A 12,019-nucleotide genomic window follows, 5' to 3' on the forward strand; every position below is an offset into this window, starting at 1 on the left:
TTTAAAGCAATTAAATATGAACAAACCATGTGGTCTTTTGTCACGTATTGCTTTATTTAAAGCCATAGATGTCATTTCTTCAGGCCAACTCATGTCACGATTACGAACTAAAATATAGAAATTGAAGATTGAAAAAATCATGCACATATACGTAAATGCCTACGAATGGGTGAAGTTAAGAGTTCGATGAAACAAGAGGTACGTAAATGCCTACGAATGGGCGAAGTTAAGAGATCGATAATACAAGAGGTACGTAAATGCCTACGAATGGGTGAAGTTAAGAGTTCGATGATACAAGAGGTACGTAAATGCCTACGAATGGGTGAAGTTAAGAGTTCGATGATACAAGAGGTACGTAAATAGAAATAAAGCTCAGTTAAATGCATAACATCTGCATTTGAAACATGCTTATTGTATTTGGAAATCTATGATAAAAATAGCTTTGTGAAAGTTATAATTTACAAGTTGTTTTATGTTTTATTTATTCAATACCTATTTCAAACTTAAATGAGATTAAGTGCAATTCACATTTAAAGGAAATAACCACAGGGATGTTGATTATCTTAATCAAAAGTTAAAATTACCTTTGATGAAAACAGAAACTTCATTTTGTCGAACTATAACGTACCTTCAATTAATATTGGATGTTCATCAACAATTCCAAGTGATTCAAGTGTTTGCGAGAACTGATCTTCGTCCAAAAGTTGAAGATTGTTCTGAAACAAAACAGATACGTACGTCAACGTTATTTTTACTATTTCCTATATTTTATTTATTTACATGTTTGTTTTATATAATTTAATAACTTTTACAGGACCTCTTTGATAACAGCGCTATTTATTACGTTGTTGAGTTTTCACTCAGTAAAAGTATTCGTAATAATAATAATATTAATAATAATAATGTGAAAACAGTAACTTTTCAACAGTTTAACTTTTCAACAGTTCTTGTAAGGTTTTTATACTTTTAAGGTAAATTTTTACTTTACAAGGTATAATTAAGATACGAAATGGAGAATTGGAGAAATTCCTAGCCGTAAGCGGTAGTAAGAGTTGCGTATTTACTACACAGCTCAACAGATGTCATCTCACCTCGTCCGCCATGTTCCACAGTCGAACATCTTCACATCTGAAACGAAGCCTTTGACAAACAAAGTCGAACACCTGAAAAACATCAGAAGCATAAAAAATTTATGATACATATAATTTACCAATTTTAGAAGTTTGTAAAAGGAAATATTTTAATTTTCTCCTAAGCCGCTAAAACTTTATAGCTCTTTATTTATTCCTGGTGAGACGCAAAACACTAAACTTTCTACTGATAGGTCGACGACCACTTCACAAACACTCAAAGATATCATGTTTACGTACATCTGACCAACAAGAAAGGTTCGCATTTTATAACAAACACAACATTAGCAAACAAAAAACGAACCTGTTGCAGAGTGTTCATTCTACTAAAAGTAGCCGTGTAACTAAACTGTCGTCTCGGTGTGACCACATGAGGGGAAATCCCGCCACTTCCTGCCTGAGCAACATTAAAACCGCTCAAGCCAAGATGAATGCCTGACCAGGTCGAGAAGCCACTTTTTGTAGACATGTTACTGTGACGATAGAGTTTTAGGACTCTAGGAAAGAGTTCTAATGTAGGTGATGGTTCTCCATCGGAAGAGATTATAACCTAAAATAAGACAATGCAGAACAATGTTGTTGATAGACGCCTTTCGTAGAATGACAAAATAAATGAAGCTGAAGTCTTTATCTACCGTAGATATCTGCACTAAATGTAGCCGAGTTAACGTATTTATTGACTTACATTTCTTGGCAAAGCAGGTGAACCAGTGTACCAATGAACTAACGTATTTATTGACTTACATTTCTTGGCAAAGCAGGTGAACCAGTGTACCACTGAACTAACGTATTTATTGACTTACATTTCTTGGCAAAGCAGGTGAACCAGTGTACCACTGAACTAACGTCCTCCAAATAAGCTCAGGAACAATTTCAAAATCTCTTCCTTGAACCAAAGGTAACGAGCACTTTAATTTACCGCCATCGGCAGTCAATGACTGAATCTAAAAAATAATGTAAAATAGATGCAAAAGTTCAGTAAAGATGGGGTAAATAAAATAGATGAAAAACAATTCAGCTACACATCTGACAAATATTCTTATTTATAACATTAGACTCTATTTCTGAGAAATATATCACACTAGCATGCCAAATCAACAAAATCAAAGTTTAACTACACATAGTTTCACATAATCTAACTTTGCAAAAGTAAGCAAAAAAATCACCGAAATATCACTGCCTCTTGCAATTTGATTAGATGAAAACGTACTTTGCAAAGATTCACATCACAATATCTACGCAGCAATTGTATATTCGTCTATTGCCAATATCTATGATGATAAAGACGTTTTCTATGCAACACAAATTTTATCCGTTGACAGTAGAACTCGGATGCAGCACAATATTAAAAATCACATTTCATGTACATGATATCTAAATGCATTATTTATTTTAACAGAGGGTATCAAACTGTCATGTTGAAACTAAACGTACGAATCTGCGCAACCCCTTTAGCTGCAAACACAAACCTTACGAGGATCAGCTTCAATAAGATTTGAATTGTCAATGGAGCCTGGTCTCGACGCGTCTATTCCGTTCACTTTTAACGTCGATGTGACACCTTGATTAGGCTGAGATAATCGTCTTGGAGTCTTTACTTTACGTGCGGAAATATCTGTTGCCTCTAATCCATTACATTTTAAATTTATCTGTCCCGATAACACTACTCCATTCCTTTCCAATTCACTGGTGGACAAACTACGAGCAACAACCTGAATTTCGACAAATGGCATAACAGACACTTGAACAAATGCTTCGACTAAAACGTAGCTAAAAACGCCAAATGAACTCTAGCTGACTAAAGCAAGTACTGAATAACGTCGTACTGAAAAGTCTTTTTTTGGTGTTATCGTGAGTAGACATGAAATGTAGAGAGACTAAAACATAGCTAAAAACACCAAATGAACTCTAGCTGACTAAAGCAAGTATTGAATAACGTCGTACTAAAAAGTCTTTTTTTGGTGTTATCGTGAGTAGACATGAAATGTAGAGAGACTAAAACATAGCTAAAAACACCAAATGAACTCTAGCTGACTAAAGCAAGTATTGAATAACGTCGTACTAAAAAGTCTTTTTTTGGTGTTATCGTGAGTAGACATGAAATGTAGAGAGACTAAAACATAGCTAAAAACACCAAATGAACTCTAGCTGACTAAAGCAAGTACTGAATAACGTCGTACTGAAAAGTCTTTTTTTGGTGTTATCGTAAGTAGACATGAAATGTAGAGAGACTAAAACATAGCTAAAAACACCAAATGAACTCTAGCTGACTAAAGCAAGTACTGAATAACGTCGTACTAAAAAGTCTTTTTTGGTGTTATCGTGAGTAGACATGAAATGTAGAGACTAAAACATAGCTAAAACACCAAATGAACTCTAGCTGACTAAAGCAAGTACTGAATAACGTCGTACTAAAAAGTCTTTTTTGGTGTTATCGTGAGTAGACATGAAATGTAGAGAGACTAAAACATAGCTAAAAACAGCAAATGAACTCTAGCTGAATAAAGCAAGTACTGAATAACGTCGTACTGAAAAGTCTTTTTTGGTGTTATCGTGAGTAGACATGAAATGTAGAGAGACTAAAACATAGCTAAAAACACCAAATGAACTCTATCTGACTAAAGCAAGTACTGAATAACGTCGTACTAAAAAGTCTTTTTTGGTGTTATCGTGAGTAGACATGAAATGTAGAGAGACTAAAACATAGCTAAAAACACCAAATGAACTCTAGCTGACTAAAGCAAGTACTGAATAACGTCGTCCTGAAAAGTCTTTTTTGGTGTTATCGTGAGTAGACATGAAATGTAGAGAGACTAAAACGTAGCTAAAAACACCAAATGAACTCTAGCTGACTAAAGCAAGTACTGAATAACGTCGTACTAAAAGTCTTTTTGGTGTTATCGTGAGTAGACATGAAATGTAGAGATACAGCAAGACAATTGACGAACCGATTTTTGGTTTCCAATAAAATCTTTCCATTTCATCCACCAAGTCATAGAAATAAGATACCAGGTTTTGCCTGGTTGCAAACCACGCACATTCTCTCGATCCAACCATCCCCTATAGAGAAATAAACATTCGATGAGATCAGGCATCCTAGAATTAGCAAGGAGAGCCTAAAGTTGCCTATCCAACGTTAATTCATCACAATTATAAATTTTTTTTACAAATCATTTGTTTTCCTATCAACGTTCAAAACTAAATATCACAAAAAAAAGTTGAAAATTAACAAACATGTAACTAGATTACATGTTTGTAAATGTAGATCGTCCAGGTTGGTATAGTCCTGAGAAGGAGAGGTATAGTCCTGACGTTTACTCCTCATTTGACTCTGAAGATGACTACCGCTAAGGTTGTCGAAACGTCAGTAAACAACAACAAAAACAGTCCTTCTCAGGACTATACCAACCTGGACGATCTACATTTACAAACATGTAACGATACTCCCGGGTTCAAACCGTTTACTTTATGTAGCTAGATTACTTTCCATCTAGCCCAAACAACAAACAATAATCAAGTAATAAAGAGTAATCATGTAGCTATAAAGTGCAAACATAACATTGACAAAACATTCAATGTGAAACTTGAGTAAACATACTACACGTTTGACTCGTCCACCGTTACTCACGTATGTATCTCATGTTACTAAAACTTTTCAGAGTACAACCATACATTGTTTTAAAACTTACCATATAACCTGATATTCGTCCTTCCTTGTTGCAGGTCGAAGTCCAAATACAACGTGACACACCTAAAACAAACAAGAAGGTACTGCATACTTTTAGCTTACCGAACACATCAATACCTATTTAATTAAACAAAGGCAGAAAGTGAGGGCATTACCTAGAAAAGTAACAACTCCTTATCAATGTCTCAACTCTGTATTACAGTATAGAAGAAGCTTTTGACCAAAGTGCAATATTCCACCCACTCCCAATCTCTTTGCAAATACTACATCCTTTCGTCTCCCATTCCATATCGGACAGCCCCTCAATATTCAAAGCTCTTTCTATAGCAGTGTAGCAGAACTACTACAATCACGAAACGAAATGGCAAGCAACTGTCGAAAAAATTCGCCACCTAAGGGTTTAAACTTGTGATCCGGGAATAGTGCAACGATTCATAAAACTCGGCTGTTTTAATTAGTAATTGGAACATCTAATAAAATATTTCATACATTTATTTCATTTCTCAATTAACTCCCATCCCATTTCATTTTGACTCGTGTATAATGAGGCAACCATCATAGTCATGGCAATAACCAACTGCATCTACCAACTCCGATTTTGAAGTAAATAGCATGATTAGTAACAATTTAAGAGAGAAATCATCTGCGCATGCGCTAGAGCATGCGCAGTCCACTCGACTAATTGTTCATTGTCATGGTAACAACTAACTATATGTACTTGCACAACATTATTGGCAATTAGCTCACTTAGTCGCAAATTATCAAAGAAATAATCTGGGCATGCGCAGTAGTGACATCACCAGTTTGACATCACTTGTGATAACACCACAACTTTCGTAAGCCTTTGAATTTTTGCATATATATATATAAAGCCAATTCTAGGTATAGTAGATGTCAACTAGCAGTGGAAGCTGTGTGCGATATAGTATGCAGTGGCTTAGGGGCCCACACTTCGGTGGCAACCGCACTCTCCCTGCGTACCCCGAGCAAAGCCTATCGCAGGTGATCTCGGGGTCTGATGGGCGGAAGCTTGCTATTGCATCTCCCAAGTAGGATAGCATGGAGGGGCCGAAATCTCCTACCGAAACGTTAACATGTGTCGTCCTAGTGCCTAACATATCAGAAGGTATCGGGAAGCATGGACCGAAAACGGGATTTTTTGCTTTCGAATTTTATCTTTTTGCTTATGAGTCCTTCTCATAAAATATGCAGATATGCATCATACTCACAAAACCTGAAAAGCTCGAGTTACATAGAAAAGGATTCACCTGAAACAAAATATCCAAAAGTAGACGAGCCAGCGAATGGGATGTCGCCCACTTTTTGTATTCTTCTGGCGTTACAAAGCCATCCTAAAAGTATATTGAAATTTAGTACACAATGGGTACTGGCAGTCGTGACTCATTTCAATGAGAAAAATCTTAATCAGCTTGAATATGTATATGAATATGAAGGAACAATTGCCGCGAGTAAAAGTTGTAAAATATCCTAATATACGATGAATGAAAGGCATACTTAAAACATTACAACGTTCAACAATTCTGTAAAAATTCTATCCATCTGTCATAGGGGTAATAGCTAGGTATGTGATTCACTTCTTCACTTGCCTTATCTGCATCATAGTCATTCATTATTTCATCAATCAAAACTTTAACATCAGCAGCAGCGTTATCTGTGTTATCCTTGACGAACGTTGACGAAATTTTAACATCACATTTATAAAAATAGTCAAAACACAAGGTCATAAGTGATATTTTCGTCTTACCTTCGACGAATCAGGAATGTTTTCCAGCTTGAGTCGAATCAAAGCTGTAATCATGTTGGTAATTTCGTCCTGAGAGAGAAGCCCATCTCGATCCTCGTCAAATACATTAAACGTAACTATAAATAAAACATATTAAGCATAATCGTCAAAATAGCCGAACTCAATTAGTCGTGTCATTAAATACATATTAACATTAACATAACTAACGTTTTACGACAAAGTACGAAAGTACGATGGAAGATTTCCAGGGGAGAACATCTGGGGACCCTGGGAAAAATATTTATTTACGTCCATCGGGATGAGCCGATTAATCGGTAAATTTCATTTTTTTATGCAGAAAACTATGGTGCAAATGTTCCTTGACTTTCTACTATCTTCTATAGTATATTCTAGACAGTGTACTCCACAGGCCAGACGGCCACTAGATTCGTTTAGTCTGAGTCCTAAGAAGTAAGACCCCCAAAAATTCCCTCGTTCGAAATTTAAAAAGGTTGTGACCGGGAATTCTCACCAATTTTTATTGTATATCATTATATCATTGAATTATATGTGGAAACACGTCAATTATTGAAAAATTCGTTGTTTCTTGGAAACATAAACCTAATGAAATTTTCTACATTTTGCTTCTCTTTACTATACTGGAAATTTTTTACGCTTTTCATACAAATGGCAAATGAATTTTAATAACTCACATGCTATCCTTTGGGCAATGGGGCCACGACAACAGGTCGCGACTCCACGGGCCAACTCGCGAAAATCAATATGTCCATCTTGATTTTCGTCAAACGCATTGAAAAACGCTGGAAATGAAATAAAAAATATTGAAATACGATATTAAAAGCAATATACCTATCATTTTCTATTCTTTAGGGTGTATATTATCATACTCATAGCAAAGGCTTTTCGATAAACAAGTGAAGCCAAAATTTATGGTTAAATATTTCATTTTCCTTAAATGCACGACCATCTTAGCCAATCACAGGTTGCGTGAGGAAGGGAGACCCAAAAAATTTTGATTTATAGTGATGCATTCAATAATATACAGTTAATACCTGTCGCCAGCCAGTCAGACACACAAGTAGATAAATGTGGAGTGAAAGTTTCTAAATCAAATTTTCCGGTTCTCGTTCCAGTTTTTAAATACCAGTACCGCTTTTCCAGTTCAATGATGTCCGTTTCACGTACTGAAAATTAAAAGAAGAGAATAACAGCTCCTTTTACCTTACTGAAAAACACAGTTTTTCAAACAAATGTTTAATGACTACAACTATAATAGTAAGTGAGGTAAAAAAAACTTTCTTCAAAAGAAGACGACTTTAAAAATTATACTACTATAACATTGAAACATCCAAATGACAAAAAACACTCTTCACGTGCACGATGTTTGCTGAAATTTCAAACAAAAACAACGTGCGCATAAGATTAGAGTACTAACATCCTGTAAATTTTGCCAATGTTTGATAAAATGTCGGTGTCTCCCCATAGTCAGTCAGCTGTAGTGTATTGCCTTGTTTAATTAACCATTGCGAAAGAGTGATGGCGTCAGGATTTCTTCTTAACCAATCACAGAAATCTGATGAAGAAACCTTTTCACTCTAACAAGAAAATGAATAACTTATACATTTATGAAATTTCTTAATGAATTATACCATAAATACATTTGATCTTTTCACAAAGGACGTCAGAGGTGACATCTAACTTGTGTGGATGTATATGTACTCATATTTGTTGCTTTGCACAAATATTTAAAGCGCGATTGTTCTTTCATAGGAAAAACAACGTGATAACAAAGAATATACCACTATGCATCCAAAACGAAAAATTACGTCTCTTGGGTAAAGTTGTAAAAAATAGTTAATGATGTAGATAACGAAGATATGGTATTCATCTTAGGGCAATATAGGCTGGTAATGATCATTGAGATGAGTTTGAAAATGCACTTCTCAGGCATATATTGTGAATTAGAGACGGTTTTTTCCTTCGCTTACAATGAAAAATATCGTTACGAGTAAATCTTTAAACTGCTGGGTATCAAATTTATGTTGAAAATTTATATAAACTGCATATAACAGTTACACCAAATTCACAGGGAAATAACTTCTATACTCTACATCAGCGTTGTTTGACAACAGTGAGTGCTTTAAAAAGAGTTAAGGTATTGGTATTTATGATACAAGTTATAATAGTATTTGACAATACTACTGTCACATGACAATAATACTAGTAGAGTCGAATATCAGAAAACTAATACCAATAGCAGTATCCATGGATAGATTTTTGCACTATTTACAGGGAAGGTGTTAAAAAATTGAGGGGAAGGGGTGAACTGCTGAGTAAGTGATGTAAGACCAAGTAAGGGTATAGATTTTAGGGACAGCTGGGTAGTGCAACTATTGAAGGTTGTGTTGAGAGTTGAACCATTGTCTAGAAAAAGTCAGTTCAACTGTATTGATGATCTGTTTTGCTAAAAAATTGGGAGGTTAAAATGTTTCTTAGAGGGGTCAACAATTTATTTAGGGCACCCCCCCCCCCTTGCACCACCCCCAGATAATCTATCATTAAAAAATACTAGTATTAGTGAACAATAATATTTATAATCAACTAACTTACCAAAACAAACAATTCTTTTATTGTTTGTGGAACATGTCCTCCTTCTGTAGTAAGTAAAAGACTTTCCATATCATTTTGATAGATATAATTGCCATCAGTGGAGTAGATCTCAAAGATTACTAAAAAAAATGTTTAACTTATACACATTTGCAATTGATTAATGTCATCTGGGTGAGCTAATTATGCTCAAAATAGTAAAAATAATGTTATTGGACAGCAACATGGTAAAAGTAAAAACATATTTTCATTTATTTTGTATTATATTCATGCAAGCAAGAGAGAACAGGACAGCAAGAGGTAGTCAAGTATCGTATGTTGTTAAAAATATCTTTGAACTACATATAAAACATAACACATCATCAGAGATAGACTCACATCTTAGTTTATCCATTAGTGACCCTCTTGTTAGCAAAGCCAGGCCAGATATTAAGTCTTTAAAACCAATACCTTTGCTAGCTCCTCCAAATGCAACATACATTTGCTAAATGTATTAAAAATTACATTCATTGAGATTTGAGACCAATCTATCAATGATGCTAATTTGTCTTCCATGACAAAACAAAAAATATTTATATGACATCATTGGCTTCTTCAGGAATCATCTTACATCATACATGAAAGTCATTAGTTTCTTAAATGTACAAATCTTTCAATAAATGAGTTAATTTTCATGAATTACTCAACAAGAGAACGAAATATATCTAAATGTTATGAACATCATCCATTGTATAAACAAGCAATTGCTAAAAAGTATGAACAATAGCAACATCCTTTGATTTTAAATGCTACAAGAAAATTATTTCAAAGGTTAAATGATGAAAAACCATCCCTCAAGAAAACAATGAAAGGTACTGACATCTGACACTATAAAAACAACATGAGACAGCCATGATACAACAATGTTCGCATTAAATGTTTAAGCTACGTCAACATACACACTTATCAAAGATGTTTAATTCGAAATAATCATTGAATACAATTTTGATTTGATGAAAAACGTTAAAAATACAAATGCATGCCTTGTAAAAGAAACAATCAGTCCTCAAAAGTAAACGAATATATTTAACATATTGAAAACTTACTTGAGCCATATTAAACAAAACAAATGTGTTGCAATTAGCGTCTATCATTATCTTGTTCACATCATATTTACCTCGGCCAACTTTATAGGCACTGCATCACCGAGAACTTCACGAATAAACAATGTTTTGCTCATTACACCACTAGCACCGGCAATCCGTTTAAAAGCTAGACGTAGTCTTTTCAATTCATCGTCTTTGACTACAAAAAATAAACAGGACATCCTCTTTAATGATGTGTTCAAAGTTAGTTGGTAAGAAAAAATACTAAAAATATGAAATAGATACATCGACATTACCTCGTTTATGTACCTCCTCGAAAGGAAAAAAGCTGATTTTTGACTCTTTTACACCCATTTCTTTGTTTATTTTTGCACTCAAGGCATCTTTACAACGAAAGAAGAGTAATTAACATGGAGAAAACAAATTTTCATTCATAAAAAGACTACACTTGGCTGCTTCGACATGTTTTTAATTTCATTCAACGTCATGTGAGTCGGTATTTTCCGTGAGACTTTCGGAAACCGTCGACTTAATGTGCACTGGCATACTTGTGCATGCATTGGTGCATGTCGAAATAAATATATTGTTTGGTTCTTTTGGCTCTATCTCTATCAAGAAAATTTGTAGATTTATTCAATTGGAGTGATACTTGTACATGTCGGAGACTAATTTGTCATAAAAGGATTCTGACTACTATATATTTTGCTGTTAAGACTAGAATCTGCCTTGAAATGGATGCAAAATCGGCTCAAAATATGCAAGTCGTGGCAGATTTGGAAATAGAAATGATGACAGATCTTTTTAATAAGTATGGATGACGAGCCAAGTGCCATTATTATTTGTGAGAAGTTTTTTTTATTTCAATTTCAATTTCAATTTCAAGGATTTTCATCTATTACCAAATGAATTTGTTCTCATCCCCCCCCCCCACAATCTACTAACCCACACCCCTTATCCACACACAATCACACACTGTATTTAATTCCACTTCATATTATATCGTTTTAAATTTCAACAAAATATTACAAGTATTAACACATCAAACTTATATATAAATGAAATTTCTTAATGTAAAAATGAATTTTATACTTCATGACGAACAGTGCACCTGACTAGCAACCCCCTGTTTAAATTCCTAGGTTGACATCTGCCTGTCAAAAGAAATGTATTTCACCCAAGTTCAGTGAGGGAGAACTCAGTAAAGGAGAGTCTGTTTGTTTAGATAGATGTGTTGCAAAATATTTGGATATACATGAAAGAATAGGGAAAAAACTGACTGCAATGTCAGCTCAAGATGAACAACTTATGGGACAAATGCAATCAAGATAGCAGTGAATGATTGATGGATTTATGAACTATTAAAACTAATATATAGTGAAACCTAACATCACAGAGAAAAAACATCAAGAATTTTTAACATTTGTGAGTACATATATGAAGTTGTAATTTTTCATTGATGAAGTCAGAAATTATTACTGTTTTGGTGGTTTTATTTTTGTTTTGAAAACAACTAGTTGTATTTTATGCATCCACAAAATACCAGACCTAATTGCAGGCTATTATTGACGTGTAAGTAGGTCAAGAAGTTGGAATTTTTACTGATAGATTTATGCTCATTAAAGGCCATCTTAAGTATTGATAAATTTGTAAAAACCCCATCAGTTATTGAAGTCATAATATCTGTAAAATTTCATTTCAAAAACCAATACTAGATGTATTACACGTCTTTCATCAGTCTTTATAC

At 34.3% G+C, this 12,019-nt stretch overlaps 1 protein-coding gene and 1 long non-coding RNA gene across 2 annotated transcripts in view; one reads left to right on the forward strand and one right to left on the reverse strand.

Annotated features, from left to right (window-relative positions):
• LOC124433900 (ubiquitin carboxyl-terminal hydrolase 32-like) overlaps positions 1-10,769 on the reverse strand; it is a 70,900-nt gene extending 60,131 nt beyond the window's left edge. Inside the window, exons 1-18 of the mRNA XM_046983746.1 lie at positions 10,572-10,769; positions 10,347-10,474; positions 9,569-9,674; positions 9,194-9,312; positions 8,019-8,178; positions 7,636-7,767; positions 7,276-7,383; positions 6,584-6,699; positions 6,426-6,500; positions 6,087-6,170; positions 4,820-4,881; positions 4,079-4,190; positions 2,600-2,842; positions 1,934-2,074; positions 1,435-1,680; positions 1,092-1,163; positions 629-716; positions 27-107 (exon numbers count right to left, since the gene is read on the reverse strand). Of these exons, the coding sequence (XP_046839702.1) occupies positions 27-107; positions 629-716; positions 1,092-1,163; positions 1,435-1,680; positions 1,934-2,074; positions 2,600-2,842; positions 4,079-4,190; positions 4,820-4,881; positions 6,087-6,170; positions 6,426-6,500; positions 6,584-6,699; positions 7,276-7,383; positions 7,636-7,767; positions 8,019-8,178; positions 9,194-9,312; positions 9,569-9,674; positions 10,347-10,474; positions 10,572-10,629 (2,131 nt within the window). The 5' untranslated portion in view covers positions 10,630-10,769. The remainder of the gene's footprint in view (positions 1-26; positions 108-628; positions 717-1,091; positions 1,164-1,434; positions 1,681-1,933; positions 2,075-2,599; positions 2,843-4,078; positions 4,191-4,819; positions 4,882-6,086; positions 6,171-6,425; positions 6,501-6,583; positions 6,700-7,275; positions 7,384-7,635; positions 7,768-8,018; positions 8,179-9,193; positions 9,313-9,568; positions 9,675-10,346; positions 10,475-10,571) is intronic.
• A 227-nt stretch (positions 10,770-10,996) lies between these two features.
• LOC124433920 lies at positions 10,997-11,657 on the forward strand. The gene is made up of 2 exons (XR_006944646.1): positions 10,997-11,083; positions 11,498-11,657. It is a non-coding gene; the product is annotated as an uncharacterized LOC124433920 (long non-coding RNA).
• The last annotated feature ends 362 nt before the right edge of the window (positions 11,658-12,019 follow it).

Source organism: Xenia sp. Carnegie-2017, unplaced genomic scaffold (assembly GCF_021976095.1).
Source record: "Xenia sp. Carnegie-2017 unplaced genomic scaffold, XeniaSp_v1 HiC_scaffold_14, whole genome shotgun sequence".
Classification (NCBI taxonomy): Eukaryota; Metazoa; Cnidaria; class Anthozoa; order Malacalcyonacea; family Xeniidae; genus Xenia; species Xenia sp. Carnegie-2017.